This window comes from Rana temporaria, chromosome 7 (genome assembly GCF_905171775.1).
Source record: "Rana temporaria chromosome 7, aRanTem1.1, whole genome shotgun sequence".
In the NCBI taxonomy this organism is placed as follows: domain Eukaryota; kingdom Metazoa; phylum Chordata; class Amphibia; order Anura; family Ranidae; genus Rana; species Rana temporaria.
This window is the reverse complement of record NC_053495.1, coordinates 172,393,174-172,420,668: the sequence shown is the minus strand read 5'-3', so window position 1 is coordinate 172,420,668 and position 27,495 is coordinate 172,393,174. Positions and strand designations below refer to the sequence as shown.

The following is a 27,495-nucleotide window of genomic DNA, read 5'->3' as shown; positions in this document are numbered from 1 at the left end:
ATTCAACACTCCCCTCCCCAACCCCCCTTCCCAGACAGACGATGCTGCCGCCTGCTGTGCCTCCTGTTCTCATTCATCCAGAGTTGTGTCTCACTAATACAGGAGGTTTGTTACCTGGTCAGATCACCGGGTGAAAACCGAGGGGGAAAAAGCCAAAGAAAAGAAAACTGATGCAGCCACCACATCTAGTGATTGGTAAGCTGCAGTATAATACATTTTTGGTTTTGGGTTTAATACCGCCTAACTTGTAGGGTAATTACGGTTAATCATAACAATAAAGAACATGAGAACTGGTGAGAATTCTGAATTTGTTAGACTTTAAAACCCATCAGGTTTAGGCACATTGTATACATGGTACACTGTGTTAAAACAGTATTTATTATAGCAAAAAGTAAAAAATATAATTTTTTTTTCAAAATTGTTGCTCTATTTTTGTTTATAGCGCAAAAACTAAAAACCGCAGAGGTGATCAAATACCACCAAAGGAAATCTCCATTTGTGGGGAAAAAAGGACGCCAATTTTGTTTGGGAGCCACGTCGCACGACCGCGCAATTGTCAGTTAAAGCGACGCAGTGCCGAATCGCAAAAAGTGCTCTGGTCTTTGACCAGCAATATGGTCCGGGGTTTAAATGGTTAAAGGCTGCTTAGTAATTTACTCTGTGGCCTTACAACACTGAGTTCAGTGCCGGAATAGTACCTGCAGAGAGTTTGTATGTTTCCCCATGTTTACACCAGGTGATTTAGGTTTCAGCCACAGTGAAAAGTTTACAGATGTGTGTGTTTGCTTTCTGGTGCATGTTAGATTGTAAGCTCCATCAAGTAATCCTCTTAATTCACATTATACAACTATTCCTTGTCACTACAGTCATTGATTGGCCTTCTAAAACCTGCACCTTGTTTTTACCACCCACCAGTACTTCAAGTACTTTCACTTTTAAATTTGTCTCTTTCATACTAGGTAACATGGTGGGGAGCTTGGGACACTCTTTTGTGAGCCAGAGTTTCCTGGGCAGCAAGGAACATGGAGGATTCCTGTATGTGACACCCACGTATCAGTCTTTGCAAGATTTGGTTCTCCCTGCTCAGCCCTACCTTTTTGGAATCCTCATCCAGAAGTGGGAGACACCATGGGCCAAGGTTTTTCCCATGCGTCTTATGCTGCGTTTGGGAGCGGAGTATAGATGTGAGTACCTAAATATATTGTGGAAAGACTCATCATGTAGCTTTCTGGTAGGCCTGTAAAATCTTCTGGATCAACCTCTTATTACAGGTCGTCACCTTTTAAACCGTATTTGTGGTCCAATGTAAAATGATATATTCATTTCCACATTGTATATAAATTATTTCTAGCCTACTCCAATTAATCTGTACAATGTTGGCGTTTGTTAACTTTACGTAGATCCCTACACAGTTCTGCTACACATATCCACAATGCCCTGTAAGTAGGCACTGCTGTGTCACACATTTCTCAGATCCTGCCTTCTAAGCTACAGAGGTGCTGAGAGGAGGAGATATAGGAAGCACTGATTGTAGGCAGCAAGGTACCATTGGTTATGTTGTCCTTTAAAATGGAACGTAAACAGCAGATGAAAATTGGCGAAAAGAGATGGTCAGCAGACAAGCAGCACTCACAACATGATAGGAGATTTTTCAAGTAAGCTTATATCGGAAAGTCATTAATAATTATTGTTTATATTGCTATTGCAATGTTAATGTTGTAAAGTGAAAGGGTATGCTGTGATCATTGAACCCCTTTGAGGTCATTTACACATCCTATAAGATCCAGACAGAGTGGATTCCTGCAGCAAGAATCTGCTGAGTCATCTGCATGTACAGTTGTGCTCATAAGTTTACATACCCTGGCAGAATTTATGATTTCTTGGCCATTTTTCAGAGAATAAGAATGATAACACAAAAACATTTTTCACTCATGGTTAGTGTTTGGCTGAAGTCATTTATTATCAATCAACTGTGTTTACTCTTTTTAAATCATAATGGCAACAGAAACAACCCAAATGACTGATCAAAAGTTTACATACCCTGGTGATTTTGGCCTGATAACATGCACATAAGTTGACACAAAGGGGTTTGAATGGCTATTAAAGGTAACCACCCTCACCTGTGATCTGTTTGCTTGTAATTAGTGTGTGTGTATAAAAAGTCAGTAAGTTTCTGGACTCCTGACAGACCCTTGCATTTTCATCTAGTCATAGGTGTGCACACAGGGTGTGCCTAGGCACACCCTCATCACTTCGTGTGGCACAGATTCCCCCTAGTTTAGACCCCTTATATTTCACCAAAGCTCTCTAATGGGCTCCTAAAAAAATTGTCAAAAAAAAAATAATTTAAAAAATAATTACATTTTAAAAAATAATAAGAAATTCAATTATAAAAATAAAAACTACTGACACCGTCCACTGCCCTACTGACTCCAATCTCTGCCCTACACTATCTATTGTGCCACTGACTCGTTCTTACACATATATGTTTGAGCTTTGGGGTGCACACCCTCATGCAATAGGCTGTGCAAACCTATGCATATAGTGCTGCACTGACGTTTCTGGATTTTGCGTCATGGGGAAAGCAAAATAAGTGTCAGAGGATCGATGGGACAATGTAGTTAAACTGTATAAAATAGGAAAGGAATGTAAAAAGATATCCAAGGAATTGAGAATACCAATCAGCAGTGTTCAAACTCTAATCAAGAAGTTGAAAATGAGGGGTTCTGTTGAAACCAAACCACGGTCAGGTAGACCAACTAAAATTTCAGCCACAACTGCCAGGAAAATTGTTCGGGATGTGAATAAAAACCCACAAATAACTTCAGGTGAAATACAGGACTTTCTGAAAACATGTTGTGTGGCCGTTTCAAGATGCACAATAAGGAGGCACTTGAAGAAAGATGGACTGCTTGGTAGAGTCACCAGAAGAAAGCTATTACTACGCAAATGCCACAAAGTATCCCGCTTACAATACGCCAAACAGCACAGAGACCAGTCTCAAACCTTCTGGCACAAAGTAATTTGGAGTGATGAGACCACAATGTTGATTTTTGACCACAACCATAAACCCTACATTTGGGGAGAAGTCAACAAGGCCTATGAGTGAGTGAATAACTTGTATAGCGCTACAAATGTGAACTAAATCGCCTCAAGGCGCTTATTTCCCTCCAAGGCGCTTATTTCCCTCCAGTGTCGTCCTGATCCTTCAGAAGAGGTGGGTCTTAAGTTCTTTCCTGAAGGCTCAATGGTTTTCTTCCATGTGGATGTTTGTGGGTAGAGCGTTCCATAGCCGTAGTCGATTTGTAGCAGGACTTCGGGATGTGGAGGAGGTTTTTTTGAAAGGTACACTATTCCTACTGTGAAACACGAAGGTGGATAGCTGATGGTTTGGAGATGTGTGAGCTACAAAGGCACAGGAAATTTGGTCAAAATTGATGGCAAGATGAATGTAGTATGTTATCAAAAAATACTGGAGGAACATTTGCATTCATCAGCCAGGAAGCTGCGCAGTGGAAGTACTTGGACATTCCAACATGACAATGATCCAAAACACAAGGCCAAGTCGACCTGTCATTGGTCACAGCAGAATAAAGTGAAGGTTCTGGAGTGGCCACCTCAGTCTCCTGACCTCAATATCTTTTAGCCACTCTGGGGAGATCTCAGACGTGGCGTTCATGCAAGACAGCCAGAGAATGAACAGGAACTGGAGGCTTTTTGCCAAGAGGAATGGGCATCTTTACCATCTGAGAAGATAAAAAGCCTCATCCACAAAATATTTCAAGCTGTCATTGATGTTATAGGGGGCAATACACAGTTTTAAGAACTGAGGTTTGTAAACTTTTGATCAGGGTCATTTGAGTAGTTTCTGTTGCGATTATGATTTAAAAGGCGTAAACACAGTTGATTTGATAATAAATGGCTTCAGCCAAACACTAACCATGAGTGAAAGAAACATTTTTGTGTTATCATTAATATTCTCTGAAAAATGGCCAAGAAATCATAAATTCTGCCAGGGTATGTAAACTTATAAGCACAACTGTAATTGCTGGATATGTGGATACATGCAGACAGCCACAGCGCCTATTAGCCTGTCATTGCTTTGTACAGGCTTCCTTGCCCCAGCTGTCTGTAACCACCTATGATTGAAGCCGCAAGAATCCACTCCCCCCCCCCTTTTTTTTTTCTTCTTCTTTTTTTTTTTTTTTTTTTATATATGTTTCTGAAATCCCTAAAATACTGTGTAAAATTGGAAGTAGTCATTGCTCAGTAGATGTAATTAAGCTCCGAGCTTTAAAAGAGTCATTAATGTTGGTCTGAGCTAAAGTCCGCAACCTAAACTGTACTGATCTGGTATGTTTTTTTTTTTTTTTTTAACAGGTAAAAGTCTGGAAAATGTAGGCACTTTATTGTAGCTATGATCAGTAAGGAACTGTAGGAACAGGCTTTCACCTTTTTAACCTTTGCTGGCTCTTTTCCATCTCCGTGTTTTAAGTTGCTAGTGTTTCAAAGCAGCCTTCAGTGAACGATTAGGCCTCGTTTATACAGGCATACTACAGTGTACACGAGGGATGAGCTCCGGCGTATTGGCATACTCCACGTGCAGAGCACGCCAGGAAGTCGGCGCTGCGTTGCGCTAATCACAGGCAGTAAGACATTGTCCCGATGCGCGGCTGCAGAGATCTGGAAATGTCTCACTGCCTGTGATTAGCGCAGTGCTGACTTCCTGGCCGGCTCTGCACGTGGAGTGCGCAAACACGCCGGAGCTCATCCCTAGTGTACACTCATGCAAGGGCTGCGTTTGCCCACATTGGGATGCACAGGTGTTGCATGCATCCCCATGTAGGCAGTCCCATTTACCGTATTTATCGGCGTATAACACGCACAGGCATATAACACGCACCCTAACTTTAAGAAGGAAGTTTTAGGAAAAAACTTTGCAGAGTCCCTTGCGTATAACATGCAGGCACAGTTTACCCTCTATTTTCAGGGTAAAAAAGTGAGTGTTATACGCCTATAAATACAGTATATCATTTGGGACACAATGGCTGCACAAACACGGCTGGTCCTAGTTTGACAGCCATAATCAAAACTAGAGCGTGCAAAATCTGGTGCAGCTCTGCAAAGAAACCTATCGCCTTCTATTTTTTTTTTTGGTCAATGCTTAATTGAATAAACTGAAGTTAGATGCTGATTGGCTACCATGCACAGCCGTGCCAGATTTTGCACACTCCAGTTTTAGTAAATAAAGCCTACAGTCAGTTTTGAGAGCTGTGCACTCACATGGCTGTCAGCTTGGGATCAGCAGTTGTGTCTGTGCAGCCACTGCATCCCATCTGACATGAATGCGACTGCCTACATGGGAATGCACAGAACAGCTGTGTGAACAAGGCTTAGGCACTCTTATATTGCTTAGTATGACTAGAATCATTACCAGACAGGGTGTGTCCTTATAGATTGTCTTCTGTTTCCACTTAGTGTATCCATGTCCGCTGTTCAGTGTCAGATTCAGAAAGCCTCTGTTTGGAGAGACCGGCCACACAATCATCAATGTCCTGGCTGTGAGTGTCCACACACCAGTCTGTCTTCAGCCTGAAGTAATATGACATCCACCTCTGCTTTCTTTTCTCCTTTTTGCTCTCCCCTAATTTCCGTTTACTCTCTTACACTAACCCTGCATACAGAGGGATTGTTGCATGTCATTTGTGATTCCAACACTAGCCGTTGCTGGATTGGCAGTATACAGGATATAAATGGGTACAGCAGAGAAAGCTGGGAGACGTGCTTTGCATGAAGGCCCGTCTCCATGATTTTACGCTAAATACCTGTCGGTTGGGAGCTGTCGTTGTCTGACTTGCAAGCTGCATATTAATTCCTCACCTCACTTGCAAGAATGATAGACAGAGGGTTCACTGCCTTGAAATAAACATGCGATTTTGTGAGTCAGACGATGGCTGCCCTGATCTGAAATGTATTTAGTGTGATATGATTTCTTTTAGTTTAGTGCTGCGTGCCCCCATTTTTCTTTACATGCAAGCCTTACTTTCGGTCTTTCTTGTGTTTGAGACTGGCATAGTCTCCAACATAATTGTTGCATGACTCGCATACCAGCTGGATACTATGAAAATAGATTATTTTTCAAATGTTTGGCTACTTTTACACTGCTCCATTGCAAAAATGCTGTAAAAACTTAAAAAAAAAAAGGGGGGAATTGAAATCAAAAATGCACCAAAACACAACCATGAGTGCGTATTTTGTTTATACTTGTAGTGCTGCTCCAAGCAAAAAAGGAAGATATATATTGTCCCGCTGGTGCTCAGGAATGGGGTGCCCACATATCACCATCCAGTAGTGTGTGGTATGCTTTGAATAATCGCCACTCTCCTAGTTCAGTCATATGACTAAGCCCTGGTTGGTGGGGTGAAACATGTCAAAGGGTGTGGCTTGTGAAGCGGTGTAAGGCTGTGGCCATCTCACACATGTTAACAACATAGACTGGACTATGAGAGTGGTTATTTCTCTAAGCGTACTACGCAGATGCATTTTGATTTTACAGCATTTTCCATTCATTTCAGTATGGTATGTTTGCTGCTTTTCATTTTTTTTTGCCTTCAGTCTTCTCTTCTACAATGTCTCTCATATTCCACATTCATCCAAAACTTTTTTCACCTGTTGCATAGCTATTGATGAACATCCCCAGCACTCATTTGCGCTGGGTACTGGCTCCAATAAGGCTCATCTACGCCTCTCAATAGCACCTAAACAAAGAAAAAAATTAGAGCAATGCATAGATGTTTACCACAGTGACTTCTGGTGTCTGCATGGAGTGTGTGTGTTCTTCCCATATTTGTTCAGGTATCTTTTAGATGCTTTTAATTTTTCAACTAGTCCAAAACATAATACTAAGTTGGCATCAAAGTTTAGGTGGTCTGCTTATAGCATCAGCACCAGGTAGAATAATAAAATATACAGCCAAAACAATCCGGATTGTTGCCTCTTTTATTTCCTCCTCTGTGCTTCACACAGAAAACCGTTTACATCAGTTCTGGCCTGTGAAAGCACTTAATAAATTGAAAGACCCCCACCCCCAACAGTCATACACACATATTAAGAATAAGATTGAAGAGTTAAGAGAACTATGGGATTTATAAAATAATAGGTGCTTCCATGCCTAGCATGGTCAGTTTCCTTTAATCTGATGCATCTGTACCCTGCCAGCTCTGAACTTAGAGCTGAGCAATCAGAGACCCCTAATTGCTCAATTTTCAGCATTCTGTGAGCAGAGAGCTGGCGACTGTCTTAAATCTGATGCTGCATCTGTACCCTGCCAGCTCTGAACTTAGAGCTGAGCAATCAAAAACCCCTGATCGCTCAGTTTTCAGCATTCTGTGAGCAGAGAGCTGGGGGACTGTCAGTCACCGTCTCTCTGCTCTGCCCTTCCAGTGCTCACTGGAGCGCTGGGCTGTGGAGGGGATGGGAGAGGCTGGTTCGGCCTCTCAGCAGATTGCAGAGAGGCTGAGCTAGCTGTCGGTCCAGGTTTCTGGGCGTATACCAACCAAATGGTTGGGATCGCTTCAGAGCTTGGACTGGCTCTGTGACTTCAGTCGACAGTGGGCTTTGGCCCGCTGTCGGCTGAAAATGGATAACAGGATTGCAGAAAGGACTGCACTCTTGTGATCCATAGGAAAGTACAGCCAATATACTTCTCCTTTAACTTGGCATTCTGTTTTTGGATTGGTTGAGAAAACGCATGCATCTGGGGAATACCTAAACAAATATGGGAAGAACATACACACTCTATGTAGACACTAAGGATGAGCTCCAGCGTGTTCGCATAGTACACATGCAGAGCCCGCCAGGAAGTCTGCGCGGCGCTGTGCTAATCACAGCCAGGGAGACATTTCCCGATGCTTGGCTGCAGAGATCGGGAAATGTCTCCCTGGCTGTGATTAGCGCAGCGCCGTGCAGACTTCCTGGCGGACTCTGCACGTGTATTATGCGAACATGCTGGAGCTCATCCTTAGTAGACACCAGCACGCAAGATGAAAAAAAGGTCTCCTGAGGTAGCAATAATTTGTAATTGAATTATAAAATCTCTATAGCCAAGATAATATTCCTTTAATTCTTCCACCTTGCTTATCCTCTTTCCACTTTGCCTTTAAGCCTAGTACGTATAGGCCTAAGTGTGCAGACCATTGGTCTTCACTTGTTCCCCAGCTCTTATCTATTGTGTTGGATCCTTCACTATTACATAATGTTTGCTGACCTCTTGTCCATGGGAAATGTCTGCCGTCCTTTGGCATAGCATCGTTGAAACCTTTTCAGATCTTTATTTTTCTGTTCAGTCTTTAAACCCAAGACCATCCGACTCTGAGACCCTATAGCATGGATGACTGTTTCTAGTCGGGTACATTTATTAACCCTGTAGTAATTTATATTTGGCGCTCAGTTTAGACTACTACTATTATCATTAGACTATTTTGAAATTAATTCTTCTTAAAAAATAAAATTGAAGCTTTAAACATGAAAATATGAATTTCTATTTATAAACCTAGATTCGAATGCTTAATCAAGAATACATGGCAGACCTGCTTCATCCCTTTCCCTTCTCACTCTCTGCTTATATTTTTCACATGAAGGATTTCCGCAACTACCAGTACACTCTGCCGGTGGTTCAAGGCTTGGTGGTGGATATGGAAGTCAGAAAAACCAGCATTAAAATTCCCAGCAATCGATACAATGAGGTATTTATTTTGTCATGGCTATACAGTTTTAGAAAGAAAGATACTTTTCCTGCCTTTTTCTAAATCAATCTTCCATTTTTCTTTTAAGGCTAACTCCACCTATGTCATAAGTCATGCCAATATTTAGGGTGTAACATGGTGACAAACTTTTTTTCTCCCTGTAGCAGTTGTCATGTTTTTTAATCGGTGCGGCTCTGCTTGGCTTCACAGCCATGTCACAGAGATCTGCAAATTAATAAAATAGTCCCATCTGCCAGTGCAGTTGAAGTACTTGTAGTTCTCAATGGAACATGAGCGCAGTGATCACTACTCTTGGTACAATGACACCTCCTCCAGCTTTCTAGCTCAAAGTCAGTACCTTTAGCTGGAGGAATTTTCAGCAGGAGCCTAGAACTGCACCTGCAATCCCACTGATTATAGTTGCAACGCTTGACAGGCTTATTTGCAAAGAAAAAAAAAATCAATTTTCTTTTTTCTTTTCTGCAAATGTGGGTCTAGGAATCCATGCAGGCTGTGCAGCTGGGGTGCTCAACCTTTCACACTGGGGCGACTCGTCAGGCGACGCAGCCGCCTGACAAGTCGCGTCCCATTCTAGTGAATAGAACCGTTCTAATAGGAGCGACGCAAGTCGCTCCGACTTAGAAAAAGGTTCTTGTATGACTTCGGGGGCGACTCGGGGCGACCTGCATTGACTTCTATACAGAAGTCGTTTTGCAAGTCGCCTTAGAAGTCGTCTTCAGGTCACCTGGCCGAGTCGCCCCCGAAGTCGTGCCGCCCCAGTGTGAACCGGCTCAGAGCAGGGGCCACTTAAGTGATTTTGTAACCGGTTGTGGGCCAAAATGAAATGAAATTGTTCAGGATTTCGATTGTTTATTATTTTTTAATAGCATAATGAGTATTTTAAACCACAATCGGGATCATTATTTTCCGTGAGACCAATCCTAGTTGGATTTTTACCCACTGTTTATTCACAATCACAAAAATCTTTTTATTTTTTTAACCAGATCACCATTAATCCCAGTCTCGCACTCAGGTGTGACCAGCTGAACCATTGTTGCAGCCTTCACTATATCAGAGTTTGTGCAGTCATCCCTTAAATTGCCAGAACAAGGACTGTAGACAATCTAAACAAAATTCAGTCCAGGAAAGACATGCCCTAGTAGTGCAATAAATGTGTTTACAAGATAGAATGAGACATAATGCACTCACATGCTCCCAAAATGACACCAAGCTCATTGCACAACTGTGAGAATCCACTTTCAGAATTCATGTATGGATGCCATGAGATGTAATCCACTCAGCTAAAGGCTCCTCTTCCTGTGTCTGTGTGCTTGGAAGGAAAGAGAAGAGTGAGGAGCCGGCAACAATTGCACCTTGTGTATGACAGCTGCCGGGATAATGGAGGACTGGCAATCATTCAGTAGAGTGACATGTACCCAAAGCAGACTGTGTGGGTTGCCATAGGTTTGAGGTTGCGGGCCATATCAGATGGCTCCGTGGGTCATGGGTTGAGCATGATTGCTGTGCAGGGTCACAAGGAATAATATGAAGACACTGGGGGTTAATTACTAAAGGCAAATCCACTTTGCACTACAAGTGCAAAGTTCACTTGGAAGTGCAGCCACTGTAAATCTGAGGGGGACAAGCAAGGAAAATAAAAAACAGCATTTTAGCTTGCACATGATTGGATAATAAAATCAGCAGAGCTACCCCTCAGATTTACAGCGGCTGCACTTCCAAGTGCAATTTCATGTGCACTTTGCACTTGTAGTGCAAAGTGGATTTGCCTTTAGTAAATAACCCCCACTATCTTGCATATGTTTTAGGCCAGGTCATGCTCTGTTTTTTCGCATTGTAATGCCGCGTACACACGGTCGGAATTTCCGACAACAAATGTTCAATGTGAGCTTGTTGTAGGAAAATCTGACCGTGTGTAAGCTCCATCGGACATTTGCTGTCGGAATTTCCAACAACACATGTTTGAGAGCTAGTTCTCAATTTTTCCAACAAAAGTTCTTGTTGGAAATTCCTACGCATGCTCGGAATCATTGAACTTCCTTTTTTTTCTGGCTCGTCGTAGTGTTGTAAGTGACCGCGTTCTTGACGTTTGGAATTTTCGACATTTGTGACTGTGGGGGTTATTTACGAAAGGCAAATTGACTTTGCACTACAAGTGCACTTGGAAGTGCAGTCGCTGTAAATCTGAGGGGTAGATCTGAAATGAGGGGAGGCCCTGCCGATTTTATTATCCGAACATGTGCAAGCTAAAATGTTGTTTTTTATTTTCCTTGCATGTCCCCCTCAGCCCTATAGCAACTATACTTCCAAGTTCACTTGTAGTGCAAAGTGGATTTGCCTTTAGTAAATAATCCCCCATGTGTATGCAGGACAAATTAAAGCCAACAGTCCGTCGAAAAAAAATCCACGGTTTTGATGTCGGAATGTCCGATTGTGTTTATGCGGCATAAGAGTGTGTTGCTTTTATCTCCTAGATGGGAGTTTATAAAGAACATTTTAAAACATGTTCATTCTTTTCAGTTTATGTCCGCCATTTACTGAAGGCTCAAATAAAACAAAAATATATAAAAAGTACAGGGGTTCTGTTAGGATCTAGTATATATGAGGTCTTTGATATGTTTGAGTCTTCAGTGATCATGGAGGTCAAGGATGGGCAGACAAAACCTCATTATTTTCTTGATGTAAATCAGTCTCACTGAAAGACATTGTGTTCTCTCTACTTTTTTTTATAGATATATTCTATGTTTTATGCCTATGGATGCTGTGCTGTACACATTATGATATCCTTTGCAGCTTTGTCTCCGTAGGACATGCTGGTATTGTTTCGGTCAGCTCTATAGTTATCATGCTGCTTTTCTCCATTCCGTTTTCTGTACTCGTTTTACTTGATTTGTAGATGATGAAAGCCATGAATAAATCGAATGAGCACGTCCTGGCTGGAGGCACATGCTTCAATCAGAAGGCTGACTCTCACCTGGTGTGTGTGCAGAATGATGACGGCAATTACCAGACGCAAGCCATCAGTATCCACAAGCAACCGCGTAAAGGTGAGGACAGTTGTGTCTGTCTCGTGTGGATACTGAAGATAAATAGCCTCTAGTAATTTTAGAATTGGTGTCTAATGTTTATTACATTTTATTGAAAGTTTTAAAAGAGATTTACCACTTTCATATACAGTTAAAAGGCTTTGACTTGTGCCTTGTTGCAATCTGGGTGGTTCTTTTTGCTCTGGGCCCACTTTCAGTCAGTTGTGTTCCAGATATAATAAGCTGCCTCCAGATTACTGCAGCTTTTTTTATTTTATTTTAAATAACGTTTTTATTGTTTTTTAGAAAAATAAAACAGCAGAACATTGGTACAAATATGGCAAACGGACATTGGCATGAATGACATTGTAAAAATTCCTAGCAAGCAAGCGTTAATGTCATGGAAAAACAAAAACTGCGCCAATACCGTCCCAACCTCTATGCTACAGGCAGCAGCTGGCGTGCGATACACAAATTGGCAATAGAAACAAGAAAAAAAGCCGCGCCACAAATAAGTCTATTGAAATCAGCAGTCTCTGAAAGTGTGATAGGTAGAAACATCCATAAGTGAATAGATTGTTAATAGCATGTCCATGGGGTATGCAGATTAATTACTTGCAGAAATACTTCCTACGTTCCACACCACCAAGTGACACATAAAACAAAGTGCACCCTCCACCGCAAGAAAGAGCCGCTTACCAGAAGGCAAGCAATACGGTCAGATGGCTATAACCCAGCCGCGGCCTTTAAATTCCTTGGAGGTTTCCAAATGAGGGCAGACTATTTTTGGAACGTGATGGCTGACAGCTCCAATTGGTTCAGGTAAAACAAGAAAGAGGCGCACATAGCGTAACTCCATAAAACTTTAGCTTTTATTAAAAAGGTAAAAGATATACTCACAAACGAGCACTTGATATCGGCATAAATAAAAACATTGCCGGCCGGCATACAGGAGCCCTCCTCCTCAGCGTGGTGACCTCACTGCGTAACCTGTCAGACGCGTTTCGTCACTAGTAGGACGTGACCCCCATTGATAACGTCCTACTAGTGACGAAACGCGTCTGGAAGGTTACGCAGTTGTCTAGTCTGTCCCACAGTCTTGGCGACATTTTCTCCATTATCTCTATGTCTTTGACCTTAGCATAAATGGCCTCCTGTGATGGGGGCACAGTTTTCTTCCAGTGGAGGGCTATTAAGCACTTTGCCGCCGTGAGAACGTGCCCAAGCAGTTTTTTGTAGGGTTTCGCTATTTTTGGTTGGGAGAGACCTAACAGGAAGAGTTTTGGGGTCAAAGGTATGGGTGCCTTCCAAGAGGCGGGTCAGTAATTGTTGTGTTGAGGTCCAGAATGGGACTATTAAGGGACACGTCGAATAAATGTGGAAGAGCGTACCTCTGGTTTGCTGACAACGCCCACAGCGATCAGAGGTGGAGGGGTAGACTTTATGGAGTACGTCCGGAGTCAGGTACCAAAAGAAGAGAATCTTATAGGTATTTTCTTTGTAGAGGGTACATAAGGAGCTCTTGGCAGCCTGACTCCAGACCGCCCTCCAGGCCTCCTCCGGGATCTCCTCTCCCAACTCCCTCTCCCATCGGACCATATATGCATGTTTGCCTTGGGCCTGCATGGAGTGTGCTTGTTCAGGCTCTCATATATGTCCGAGATCAGTGCCCTGCGTGAGCGGCCCTCAAGTACAATGCATTCAAATGGGGACGGCGCAGAGAACTGTAGGCTTTGGGGCTATAGTTTGGGCATAATGATGGATCTGTAAATAGCTATAAAACACTTGTCTGGGAAGATCATGTTGCGATTGAAGCTTGGAGAACGGGAGCAGCGTACAGGACCTGGGGTCCACCAAGTGTCCGAAGTGGAAAAGATTCCGCGAGGCCCAGGGCCACGACATTTGATGAGTGAGACTAACTGGCACTTTGGGGTTGCATAGGAAGGAGGTCATCGGTGAGCATTCAGATTTAAGCTCATATTCACGGGTTAGCTTCCGCCACAACCGCCGGAGCTGGGACATAGACCCTAACAATCGACCATACTGCAGCTTTTGTAACCACTTGCCCTCTTTAATGTAGCTCAGTTTCTGTTCAGAAATACATTGATTTTAGTGGGCTTTAAAACTAGAGCAACCTCAAACCTAAAGACAATTGAGCTACTCTGAGATTTCTTTCAGCCTCTGCGATGCTGTTTTGCAGTCTAATAGGTGAGGGAATTCAGAATGGGGTGAGTCAAGTAGAATGCACTGAGGTACAGATTGTGGCTTTTATTTTAAAGCTGATATCCATATTAACAGCTACTGTATTTATTGGCGTATAACACTCACTTTTTTACCCTGAAAATAGAGGGTAAACTGTGCCTGCGTGTTATACGCAGGGGGCTGTGGAACGTTTTTTTCCTGAAACTTCCCTCTTAAAGTTAGGGTGCGTGTTATACGCCTGTGCGTGTTATACGTCAATAAATACGGTAGTTATGTCTAAATAAAGTTGAAATTTTTTAACACGTTTAGCTGCCAACTGATTTACCAATTTTTGTACAGTCAGTCTTCAGTCTCGAAATCCAGGCTTTCTTAAAGTGGTTGTAAAAGCTGTTGCAGTAGCCCCACACACCGCTGTGACCGGCGACATGTCTCCCGGCATTATTCCTGGGTTCGCTGGCTCCGGGCTGTGATTGGCTGGAGCCGCGATGATGTTACTCCCACGCATGCGCGTGGGTGCTACCTGTCGCGGCTGCTGAAAAAAACGTCACAAGTGGCCCGTTTCTTCAGTGCATATGCGCCAATGACGCCGGCGCAAGCGTAGATGGTAAACGTCTCCTAAACCGTGCAGGTTTAGGATATAGTTACAATACCTACATGTAAGCATTATTATAGGCTTACCTGTAGGCACAAGTGGTGTAACAGAGTTTACAACCACTTACAACCACTACAACCACTTTAAAGGCATTGTACACTTCCAAATGTTTTTGTTGTTTTAACAAAGTATTAGTGTCGTTATATTCCTTGTGCCATGTTATAGCTGTAGTTTGCAGTGTCTTGGTGGATTGATTCCCCAATGTCCATGCAATAATACACCTAGCTTTTCCCTATTCTATAAAAGGACAAAAAACTTTTGGGTCATAATCTACGCCTCACCATCACAAATTGTGCTAATTATGATGAAAGATTGTATGTTGATCTTTCTTTTAATTGTTCTGCCTGCTTTTGTCTGATCTAATTAATCCGCTTTCACCTGAAGAGCACTAGACTGAGAAGGCCCAGGGATTGTTGGATATGTAGTTTCTTAGGCCCCTTTCACACAGGTGCTCCGATCAGGTCCTGCCTGTCAGTTTTTCAGGTGGATCTGATCGGACGTTCCATGCACCTCTATGGAGCGGTGTATGTCAGCGGTGACATGTCCGCTGATCTCCGCCGGTATCCGATCCTGTCTGTGAAATCCACATGGATGGAAACACTATTTTAAATCCATCTGGAGGGTCGCATGAAAACAGACAGGCGGTCCATTTTCATCTGATCTCCCCATAAAGGAGAGCGGGGCTCTGACAGGTCCGTCTGCACAGTGGGCGGAGATGGACCTGTCATCCGCCCGCTCAGCGGGGATCAGTGGGTCGATTTCCCGCTGAGCAGTATAGCGGACAAGCCCATGTGAAAGGACTCTTGGACTACAGACCGAGGTCATTCATTAACCTGTGCTCTGCTGCATGCCTCATGTTTGTACACAAACTGAAACTTCTGACACTAGAATGTGAATATTTACAATACCATAGGACAAATAAAACTAAATGATCAATGCAGGTTAAAAACACAAGGTGAAGGTAGGATGGTATAAAAAGTCTTTAACAACGTCCAGCCGGGAGGCTGTCATATGACGTCCTGGACTTTAAGTGGAGATATCTGAATGATGCATGCAGGCATCATTCAGATATCTTCTTTTTTTTCAGCCGGCGTTCCCTGCAATGTAAAAGTCATCATAACAGCTGTTTAGCAGCCTAATTGCTTTTACAGGAGACAGGAAGGGATGTCATGACGTCGCTTTCGGTGACGGCAGATGTAAACACTGTTGTTTTTTTTTTTTTTTAGCTGGGAAGCTTAAAGCGGGGGTTCACCCTAAAAAAAATTCTAACATTGTATGGAGCCGACCTACAGGGAGTGCAGAATTATTAGGCAAATGAGTATTTTGACCACATCATCCTCTTTATGCATGTTGTCTTACTCCAAGCTGTATAGGCTCGAAAGCCTACTACCAATTAAGCATATTAGGTGATGTGCATCTCTGTAATGAGAAGGTGTGTGGTCTAATGACATCAACACCCTATATCAGGTGTGCATAATTATTAGGCAACTTCCTTTCCTTTGGCAAAATGGGTTAAAAGAAGGACTTGACAGGCTCAGAAAAGTCAAAAATAGTGAGATATCTTGCAGAGGGATGCAGCACTCTTAAAATTGCAAAGCTTCTGAAGCGTGATCATTGAACAATCAAGCGTTTCATTCAAAATAGTCAACAGGGTCGCAAGAAGCGTGTGGAAAAACCAAGGCGCAAAATAACTGCCCATGAACTGAGAAAAGTCAAGCGTGCAGCTGCCAAGATGCCACTTGCCACCAGTTTGGCCATATTTCAGAGCTGCAACATCACTGGAGTGCCCAAAAGCACAAGGTGTGCAATACTCAGAGACATGGCCAAGGTAAGAAAGGCTGAAAGACGACCACCACTGAACAAGACACACAAGCTGAAACGTCAAGACTGGGCCAAGAAATATCTCAAGACTGATTTTTCTAAGGTTTTATGGACTGATGAAATGAGAGTGAGTCTTGATGGGCCAGATGGATGGGCCCGTGGCTGGATTGGTAAAGGGCAGAGAGCTCCAGTCCGACTCAGACACCAGCAAGGTGGAGGTGGAGTACTGGTTTGGGCTGGTATCATCAAAGATGAGCTTGTGGGGCCTTTTCGGATTGAGGATGGAGTCAAGCTCAACTCCCAGTCCTACTGCCAGTTTCTGGAAGACACCTTCTTCAAGCAGTGGTACAGGAAGAAGTCTGCATCCTTCAAGAAAAACATGATTTTCATGCAGGACAATGCTCCATCACACGCGTCCAAGTACTCCACAGCATGGCTGGCAAGAAAGGGTATAAAAGAAGAAAAACTAATGACATGGCCTCCTTGTTCACCTGATCTGAACCCCATTGAGAGCCTGTGGTCCATCATCAAATGTGAGATTTACAAGGAGGGAAAACAGTACACCTCTCTGAACAGTGTCTGGGAGGCTGCGGTTGCTGCTGCACGCAATGTTGATGGTGAACAGATCAAAACACTGACAGAATCCATGGATGGCAGGCTTTTGAGTGTCCTTGCAAAGAAAGGTGGCTATATTGGTCACTGATTTGTTTTTGTTTTGTTTTTGAATGTCAGAAATGTATATTTGTGAATGTTAAGATGTTATATTGGTTTCACTGGTAAAAAGAAATAATTGAAATGGGTATATATTTTTTTTTTGTTAAGTTGCCTAATAATTATGCACAGTAATAGTCACCTGCACACACAGATATCCCCCTAAAATAGCTAAAACTAAAAACAAACTAAAAACTACTTCCAAAAATATTCAGCTTTGATATTAATGAGTTTTTTGGGTTCATTGAGAACATGGTTGTTGTTCAATAATACAATTAATCCTCAAAAATACAACTTGCCTAATAATTCTGCACTCCCTGTATGAGACCGACAGTATGCTGTTGTTTTTTTATTTATTTATTGCGTACATACCATTTTAGGGCAGTTTTCACACCCGGCTTTCCCGCGGGAGTGGGCGTTCCTAATCACAGGCTGTGATTGACGTGCTTCCGAACGGCGCATACTGCGCGACACGAGTTGCCGAAAGAAGCGTCGGTGCGCAGGCGCCGTATAGAGCCGCACCGACGTTCAGCTTCTTTCGACAACTCGTGACGCGCAGTATGTGCCGGTCGGAAGCACGTCAATCATAGCCTGTGATTAGGAACGCCCACTCCTGCGGGGGAGCCGGGGGTGAAAATCGCCCTAAAATGGTATGTACGCAAAAAAACAACAGCATACTGTCTGTCTCATAGGTCGGCTCCATGCAATGTTAGAATTTTTTTTTAGGGTGAACCCCCGCTTTAAGATGATTTTCAAGGGTGCCTGCCAGACCTCTGTAAATATATATTTCCTGCTTTTGTTTTAATGGCTACACAACTGGTTGTTTTAATTTTTTGTCTGGAGTTCTGCTTTAAGTAGAAAACCTCCTGGATAACATAATACAAAGAAGAGTTCTCTACAGTAACTAAAGGCAATTATTTGGTAGCCATCTGTCATCTACTGTATATGCATACATGCTTTCAATAGCTGAATTCTTATTCCCATGACTACTGCACCCATTTGGCAAACCATTTTTTCCCCCAAACTTGTAATAATCTTCTGACTTCTTCTGTGTTGTTTCAGTGACTGGTGCCAGTTTCTTTGTCTTCAGTGGAGCCCTGAAGCCTTCATCTGGGTTCCTAGCCAAGTCCAGCATTGTAGAAGGTAAGTGCTTTCAATGCGATAATGAAACATGTGACTAAAATACTTTATATTTACAGTGTGTACATTTCCACCAACAGCCAGAGCCCATTGACTCAATGCCAGCTTCTAGAGAGGACCAATGGCTTCCTGGATTATTGCAACCCCCTCCTCCCTTCTTTACAATGTTTTTTTAAACTGAATTTCACCTCAAACTGGACCTATATTCAGCGTTCACTGCAAGCTATGTCAACAGTCGCCAACATAAATAGAAAGTAATAGAAGTGCTGAATGCCTTACAGTTAGAGCTGCACGATTAAGCGTCAAGAATCGTTATCGTGATCTTTTTCCCTTTGCGATTCTTGACACAGGGTTTCACTATCTTTGACATGAAAATAATTTTCTCTCTGCACTTTGGTATGCAAAGAATTTCCTCTCTGCTCTCAGCCAAAAGTCAGTCTGGGCAGCCTGCCAAGTTTTGAAAACATTCTTTATTAGTGGAAAGTTAAGTCTAAACATTGTATCACATTGACTTCTGTATGTAAATTAGGAACGTTTAACCACTTAAACGCCAAACCTTTTTCTGACAGCTCTTTTCAAGTTAAAATCATTAATTTATTTTAAGAAAAGTATAAGTGATTACCAACATTGGGACCTTACATTAAAATTGCTCTTTTGGCTGAATAGATCCAAATTCTAACAGGCAAACTCCATAATATTGTGGAGGGCCTTCCCAGAACACAACAGGATGCTAAAGCCACAAAGAGGAGACGGGGAGGGGGAGCATCTCTAGGGCCGAAACAACTAATCGATTACAATTTTCATAATCGATTAATCGGCCAGTAACATAATGGGGTTAAAAAAAATTATCCCTTTATAGTACAAAAAAGCAAATGGCTGCTGTAAATATTTCTTTCACTGTCCCACAGTAAAAAAATGAACCCCTTGCAGTAGGGATTATTTGCTCTTTTTGTACTTTTTTTTGTTTTTTTAACCCCATTATGTTACTAAACATCTCAGGCCGCGTTCACACCTCTGTTTTTGGTGCTTTTTGCAGAAACACACTACTATGATTTTTTTTTCAGCTGCTGCGTATTTGGAAAGGACAAGGACTTTTTAACGCAAAACGGTGCAATTTTGTATTTTGGTTCAATATACTTCAATCGAGAAGCTTCAGAAAAGCATGTAATGTGTTTTTGTAGCAATTTGTGTTTTTTAATCTGCCCAACAACAAATAATCGAACAACAAACGAAACAATAATCGGCCAACTAATAGATTATGAAAATATTCGTTAGTTGCAGCCCTAGTTTTATCTCTGCTGGAGTGCCCACTATCAGGTGGCAAAGGCTTATGTTAAAAGCATATTATGAGAAGTACTGTATTTGCTGACGTATAAGACTACCTTTTACACTTAAAAAAACTGGCCAAAAATCAGGGGTCGTCTTATACGCCGGCTCAGCTGCTCGGATGCCTGCTGGATGTGCGGTAATACTGTATGTAGCTTCGGCTACATACAGTATATACCGCTTAGCCAATCCCGGTGAGCGATGTATTCAAATGAATACAGAGCCTGCTCGGATTGGAGTAACAACCTCTGCCAATCCGAGCAGGCTAAATACAATAGCCTGCTCGGATTGGCTTTCAGAGTCAGAGAGGCGTGGGCTGATGATGTTACAGCCTCTGCCAATCCAAGCAGGCTTTGTATTCTTTAATAAAATACATTGCTCGCTGTGATTGGCTCCAGAAGGAAGAAATATAAAGCATTGGAAGGGGGGTCGTCTTATACGGTGAGTACAGGCAAAAAATCGTGAAAAAAATATTAAATTAGGGGGTCGTCTTATACGCCGGCAAATAAGGTACTTGTTTTTTGTCCTCTTTATTTGGAAATCATGCCTTCTCTTGGGTTCCTCTACTCATCTTTATATCTCTATCTGGTGGGTCAGATGGAGTGATGGTCCAGATCACAGCAGAAAGCATGGATGCCCTGAGACAAGCTTTGCGGGAAATGAAGGATTACACCATCACATGCGGGAAGGCAGATGCCGAGGAGAACCAAGAACATGTCTACGTGCAGTGGGTGGAGGATGACAAGAACTTCAATAAAGGGTAAACTTGCATTTAAAATAAGCTTCAGGAGTTAAACTGTCTGAAAAAAAAAAAAAATTATTGTCCTTTGCAATAAAACATTTTTATGTGGGTGAATTTGCAAATCATTTTTTTCACTGAGCCTTAAATTTGTTTTGCTCGTTTTTCAACACACAATTATGTTTTAAATTGAGGCACAGAGCCAAGAGTAAAAATGAACTCCACTTGCAGTTCTCCCTTTAGTTTGAGACTAGTATACAGACTGTGCTCTATTAGATTTGTTTTTGTTTTTTTTGCAGAGTTATCAGCCCTATTGATGGGAAATCCTTGGAATCTGTCACCAGCGTCAAAATATCCCACGGCTCAGAGTATAAAGCAAATGGGAAGATTATTCGCTGGATAGAGGTAGGAATTATCACACGTTGGGGTGAAGCGGACCCTGGTTCTCCATTATAAAGTCACGTTTGTTATATTCTAACACAAAAAGTAAAATTAAGGTGGAATTTTGTTGCCATGAGTGACAATAGCTTACCTCTTCGCCCAGTCATCTTCAAGGGTTTGGACTCTTGATTGCCCAGGATAACCTTCTGCGCATGTGCATGATATTTACATCATCCCAACACAAAAATATGCTTAAAGCGTACATTGAGCTGCTCATGTGTACATCAGTGTACACTTTGAAATACAATTGCTAACAAACTTGTAAGCGTTAACTGCAGAATGTGCATCTATTGTTTGATGATGAGGAGTTTTCAGTTCCCTGGCTGTACTAAACGACAAATACAGCGCTCTGCATAAATGAGTACACCCCAACAGATTTGTCAGAAAATCTTTACTTTCCTTTCAGAATCCAACATTTTCTATGGGGCACTATACTACAAAATACTCACTGCGGGCTATTGATGCGGTATTAACCCCCGCTAGCGAAAAAGGGTTAATACCGCCCGCAATGCACCTCTGCGGAGGCGCATTGCGTGCGGTATTACCGCGGTTTCCCATTGTTTTAAATAGGAAGGAGCGGTATACACACTGCTCCTCTCATCGCTCCAAAGATGCTGCTTGCAGGAGATTTTTTTCTCCCCTCGGGCTTTCACATTGAGAATGCTGGGCAGGAGTTTTTCAGGTGGTATTTAGGCGCTATTTTTAGCGATATACCGCCTGAAAAACTCCTTAGTGTGAAAGGGTCCTTACACAAAAGATGAAGGCTACCAGAAGGTCAGCAAAGCTTTACTTATCAGTCAGAACACTGTAGCAAAAGTGATACAAAGATGGAACTGCAACCATCTCAGAGACGTTCAGGACGTCCACAGAAGTTAACACCTCGACAGGAGCTTCTTCTGATGAGAAGGGTTGAAGAAAATCGGCATGCAAGGTAACTGCAGTTGGCTAAAGAAGTAGAAAGCCGAACTGGGGTTATTGTTTCCCGTGACACAATATGGTGTACACTTCAGAGGAATGGCATGTATGGGTCGCAGCCACCAAGAAAGCTTCTCCTAAAGTCCATGCACAAAAAAGTCAGCCTAAAATTTGCCATGGATCATGCTGAAAAAGAAGACTATGACTGGGACTCTGTACTCTGGAATGATGAGACCAAGATAAACGTTTTTGGAACTGATGGCTTCAAAGCTGTATGGCGGCGCAAAGGTGAGGAGTACAAAGAAAAATGCATGGTGCTTACAGTGAAACATGGTGGTGGCCGTGTCCTTCTGTTTGGCTGCTTGAGTGCTGCTGGTGTCGGGGAGCTGCATTTCATTGATGGTATCATGAATTCACAGATGTACTGTTCTGTATTGAAAGAGAAGATGCTACCATATTTCCGTGCCCTTCATCGTTGTGTACTTTTTCAACATAATGTTCCAAAACACACATCTAAGGCCACTGTTGCATTTCTGAAAGAACAGGGTTAAAGTGATTTCAGTGGCCAAGTACGTCTCCTGATCTAAACTCAATCAAACACCTATGGGAATTCTGAAGAGACAAGTTTAAAGGGGTTGTAAAGGATTTTTTTCCCCCCTAAATAGCTTCCTTTACCTTAGTGCAGTCCTTCTTCACTTACCTCATCCTTCCATTTTGCTTTTAAATGTCCTAATTTCTTCTGAGAAATGCTCACTCCCTGTTCTTCTGTCTGTAACTCCACACCGTAATGCAAGGCTTTCTCCCTGGTGTGGAGAAAGCCTCTTGAAGGAGGGAGGGGGCAAGCAGGTGGGTCAGGACACTCTCTACTTTGCAGATAGAGAAAGGAGGTGTGTGTTAGTGGGCGTCCTGACACTCCTGCTCGCCCCCTCCCCCTTCAAGAGGCTTTCTCCACACCAGGAAGAAAGCCTCACATTACGGTGTTGAGTTACAGACAGAAGAACAGGAAGTGAGGATTTCTCAGAAGAAATAAGGACATTTAAAAGCAAAATGGAAGGATGAGGTAAGTGAAGGAGGACTGCACTAAGGTAAAGGAAGCTATTTAGGGGGGAAAAAATGTCCTTTACAACCCCTTTAACATCACTCTCCATCCAGCATCCAGGCTTTAAAAACAGGCGTTCTTGAAGAATTTAAAAAGATAGATGTTGCAATATATCGCCAACTTGTTCATTCCATGCCTAGAAGACGTGGTGCAGTGCTTACAAATCATGGAGGTCATACAAAATACTAGATGTAGTAGTTTTTGCTGTGGGGTGTTTTTTTGCATCAACTAATTTGAGTAAAACTGAAGATTTTATAATCCAAGTTATATTATTAACCTTACTTTCATGTAATGAGCTAAACAAATGTTCTCTAAAACTCAGTTTTGTCAAAATGTTGGAAATTGTTCTTGTGTTTATTGAGATTTGATTAAAATCTTACTTTGCAAAAGTGGTGTATTCATTTATGCTGAGCATTGTATGTCACTGTATGGTAAGGCTATAGCAGGTTTATTCTCCTAGTCTCTTTCCTTACACTCCACCTTAAAACAAAATCAAGAGTGAAAAAATACCTTTCCTTTTCCTTCTGCTTTCCGGTGCTGGCCCAGTGACCAATACTGGGAAATAAACTCTTTATACCGTATTTATCGGGGTATAGCGAGCTCGCGCGTATAGCGCGCACCCATAAAGTTGCCCGAATTCCTGTGGAAAAAAGATGTTTTGTACTTACAGTTTTGGTGTCTTGCGCGGCGTCCATCGGTGGCCTCGTCGGGTCCGTCTGCGGCTTCGGGTGTCCTCTTCGTCGGGTCCGGCGTCCTCCCCGCTCGTTTCCCGCGCCGAGTTTGAATACTGCGCCGACATATACCGAGCGCAGTACACTCGTGTATCGTCGGGCAGGCTCGGCAACTCTCGCGCTGACGTCCTGTACGCTCAGGACGTCAGTGCGAGAGGCGCAGAGACTGCCCGAAGATACACGAGTGTACTGCGCTCGGTATATGCCGGCGCAGTATTCAAACTCGTGGCGGGAAAGCGGGTATCGGCGTATACCGCGCACCCACGATTTTGCCCTGGTTTTCAGGGCAAAATAGTGCGCGGTATACGCCGATAAATACGGTACCTTGATTATCAATATTGCTCAGTGGCAGGTGATAAAAAGTTGGCGTAGAGGGTTATAGGTCTGCCGTAAGCAAAGCCTTCTTTTGAAGGAGTGATATTATTTTTCTGATATTATCTTTAGCATTGGTTCCTCATGCTTTGTGTTTTTTTTTTTAATAGGTATTTTTCCTGGAAAGTGAGGAGCAACAGAGCGGCCTTAGTGACCCTGCTGACCATAGCAGATTAACAGAGAATGTGGCCAAAGCCTTTTGTCTGGCACTATGTCCACATTTGAAACTCCTTAAAGAAGATGGAATGACGAGACTGGGACTGCGGGTCACTCTGGACTCTGATCAGGTGACATTTCTTTTGTTCTTTGCAAACGTGTAAAAAGCTGAAGTCCAGGCTGGTATAGAGGCAACTTCATTGTCCAATCACAAGCTGGGGGCAGGGAGGTGAATTAGCTCTCTTTTTCATCTATTGAGTTGCACAGGAAATATTGAACCTTTTGGTTAATACTGCCACCTACAGGAGGATTGGACGCTTGCAAAAAAACTGTAGAATTGATGTGAGGATAGGGGTTTTCACTCCAGGACCTTCTCCATGGGACAGATCCTCTCCTTCCTTCAGTTGGGTGGCCAGCATTTAGGTCTCGGCACCATTAGTCTCAAGTCTCTGCTATTTCCATTATGTTTCAGAGACCACTGACCTCTCACTCCTTTGTTAAGACCTTTTGTTCAGGGGGTCTCCCATTTTGGTTTTCCCCATCAGTAACCCTATGATTTGGTTGGTTCTGTATCTGGTTCTCTCTAACTTTCAGAAGTCACTGATTGATTCTATTGGAAACTCTTTGGTCTTTGCATAGGGGCAAGGTGGTGTTCTTTCCTATGAAAGTCTGTCTTTCACCTTAACAAGTACATTGCATTTATGGTCATTCTTTCTGTATTGTTTTGCTACAAAACTAAGGCACACTTGTAGTAGAGTCATACCCTGGGCTTGCCTATAGTTTGCTAGTGTACTGCCGTCCTTTTAGGTGGTAGTATAACTGAAAGGTTTAAAACTTCCTTTGTCCCTCAGTGGACTCTAATGGATTTTAGGGTAAGTACAAAAGTCACTGACCCTTTTATGAGACTACAGCAAGGACAGATCTTGTATGCTCTTGATTTGTACACAGCTTGCTGTCTTGCAGGGTTGTGTAAATCTCAGGACTGGATTGACAGAAATTAAAATCCTTTGGTACATGAGACTATTCCTATATACAGTACAGACCAAAAGTTTGGACACACCTTCTCATTCAAATAGTTTTCTTTATTTTCATGACTATGAAAATTGTAGATTCACACTGAAGGCATCAAAACTATGAAGTAACACATGTGGAATTATACATAACAAAAAAGTGTGAAACAACTGAAAATATATTTCATATTCCAGGTTCTTCAAAGTAGCCACCTTTTGCAGCAGACAGATCTCTAGAACTGGTAAGAGGAGACTGTGTGAATCAGGCCTTCATGGTAGAATATCTGCTAGGAAACCACTGCTGAAGAAAGGCAACAAGCAGAAGAGACTTGTTTGGGCTAAAGAACACAAGGAGTGGACATTAGACCAGTGGAAATCTGTGCTTTGGTCTGATGAGTCCAAACTTGAGAACTTTGGTTCCATCCCCCGTGTCTTTGTGCGACGCAGAAAAGGTGAACGGATGGACTCTACATGCCTGGTTCACACCGTGAAGCATGGAGGAGGAGGTGTGATGGTGTGGGGGTGCTTTGCTGGTGACACTGTTGGGGATTTAATCAAAATTGAAGGCATACTGAACCAGCATGGCTACCACAGCATCTTGCAGCGGCATGCTATTCCATCCGGTTTGCGTTTAGTTGGACCATCATTTTTTTTTTAACAGGACAATGACCCCAAACACACCTCCAGGCTGTGTAAGGGCTATTTGACCAAGAAGGAGAGTGATGGGGTGCTGCGCCAGGTGACTACCTCTTGAAGTTCATCAAGAGAATGCCAAGAGTGTGCATTTAAGGAAGGCACAGTGCCATCCCTGTTGAAAGAGGGCACAATCCAGCCCATCTTGAAAAAACCTAACCTGGATCCCAAGGACCCAACTCACCGCCGTCCCATAACAGGCCTAAATGTTCTCTCCAAGATAATGGAGAAAGTAGTGGTACAACAGCTGCAACAGCATCTAGATACCCACAATCTACTGGATCCATTACAATCAGGCTTCCGTCCCGGACACTGGACAGAAACGGCCTTACTCAAAATATGGGACGATGCCCTCGAGGCCGCAGACGAAGGAGAATCCTGTCTCCTGGTTCTGCTGGACCTAAGCGCAGCCTTTGACACGGTAGACCACAAACTGTTACTGATGCGACTAGCCAAGGTAGCAGAAGTCGCAGAAGGTGATTTACCATGGTTTTCTTCCTTTCTTGAAAACCGATCACAAACAGTTAAATTGGGTTCTTTCACGTCGGAAAAGCGCACGGTGTCATGTGGAGTCCCCCAAGGATCCCCCCTGTCACCGGTGCTTTTCAACATCTATCTTCGCCCTCTCTTTGATATTATCAGTAGCCAAGAACTACTCTATCACTCTTATGCAGACGATACGCAACTGTATTTTCGCATCTGCAACAAAAAGGATCATCATCTCAGTTTAGAGAAATGTCTCTCTTTGATAGAAAACTGGATGACTAAGAGTTATCTTAAACTCAACAGTTCAAAAACAGAACTCCTTATGTTTCACGCCAGCCGAAAGAGTCAACTGGCAACAACCTGGACACCCCCGCCCATTCTGGGCCAAATCATCACCCCTAGCTCCAAAGTCAAAAGTCTCGGGGTCATCTTCGACACCTTCATGACAATGGACGGACAAATAGGGTCAGTAGTCAGCGGAGCGCACCATCTGTTGCGCCTACTACGCAGACTTATTCCATTTATCCCCAAAGAAGACGTAGCAGTCGTGGTGGGAACAATCGTGAATTCCAGACTGGACTATGCTAACGCCCTGTACCTCGGACTCGCAAAGTACCAAATCTCCCGTCTGCAAGTCGTTCAGAATACGGCCGCCAGACTGATGACTGGGAAAAAAAAATGGGAATCAATCTCACCTTCGTTGAGAACCCTTCACTGGCTGCCAGTAAAAGACAGAATTGCATTTAAAGCACTCTGCCTGACACATAAGTGCATCCATGGGAAGGCTCCGCAATATCTTTGCGACAAGATAGAACCTCACAATTCGAATCGCGTTCTGCGATCCACCGACCAAAATCTGGTCAGGGTACCAAAAACCAAATACAAGTCCAAAGGAGAAAGAAGGTTTGCTTTTCAGGGTCCTAGACTATGGAACGCTTTACCAACCAGCATTCGGTTGGAGGAAAACCACCTGTCTTTCAGAAGACGGATCAAAACTCTGCTCTTTTGATGTCATGAGACACGAACAACTAGCGCCCAGAAGCGATTCAGTTCGCATGCGCCGCGCTTTATAAGTTTTTCATTCATTCATTCATTCATTCATTTTTCATTCATTCATTCATTCAAGCAGTAATCAAAGCAAAAGGTGGCTACTTTGAAGAACCTAGAATATGAAATATATTTTCAGTTGTTTCACACTTTTTTGTTATGTATA

At 42.9% G+C, this 27,495-nt stretch overlaps 1 protein-coding gene across 4 annotated transcripts in view; it reads left to right on the top strand.

Moving 5' to 3' along the window:
* The window catches only part of ZFYVE9 (zinc finger FYVE-type containing 9), a 103,817-nt gene that overhangs the window by 75,718 nt on the left and 604 nt on the right, over positions 1 to 27,495 (top strand). For 2 of the 4 annotated variants that reach the window (XM_040360480.1, XM_040360477.1), the window contains 8 exons: positions 960 to 1,184; positions 5,479 to 5,561; positions 8,640 to 8,744; positions 11,659 to 11,809; positions 18,237 to 18,317; positions 20,238 to 20,400; positions 20,679 to 20,784; positions 24,048 to 24,224. In XM_040360480.1, coding sequence (XP_040216414.1) covers positions 960 to 1,184; positions 5,479 to 5,561; positions 8,640 to 8,744; positions 11,659 to 11,809; positions 18,237 to 18,317; positions 20,238 to 20,400; positions 20,679 to 20,784; positions 24,048 to 24,224 — 1,091 coding nt within the window. Of the gene's footprint in view, positions 1 to 959; positions 1,185 to 5,478; positions 5,598 to 8,639; positions 8,745 to 11,658; positions 11,810 to 18,236; positions 18,318 to 20,237; positions 20,401 to 20,678; positions 20,785 to 24,047; positions 24,225 to 27,495 lie in introns of all 4 variants that reach the window. The other 2 variants (XM_040360478.1, XM_040360476.1) reach the window with 1 other exon arrangement.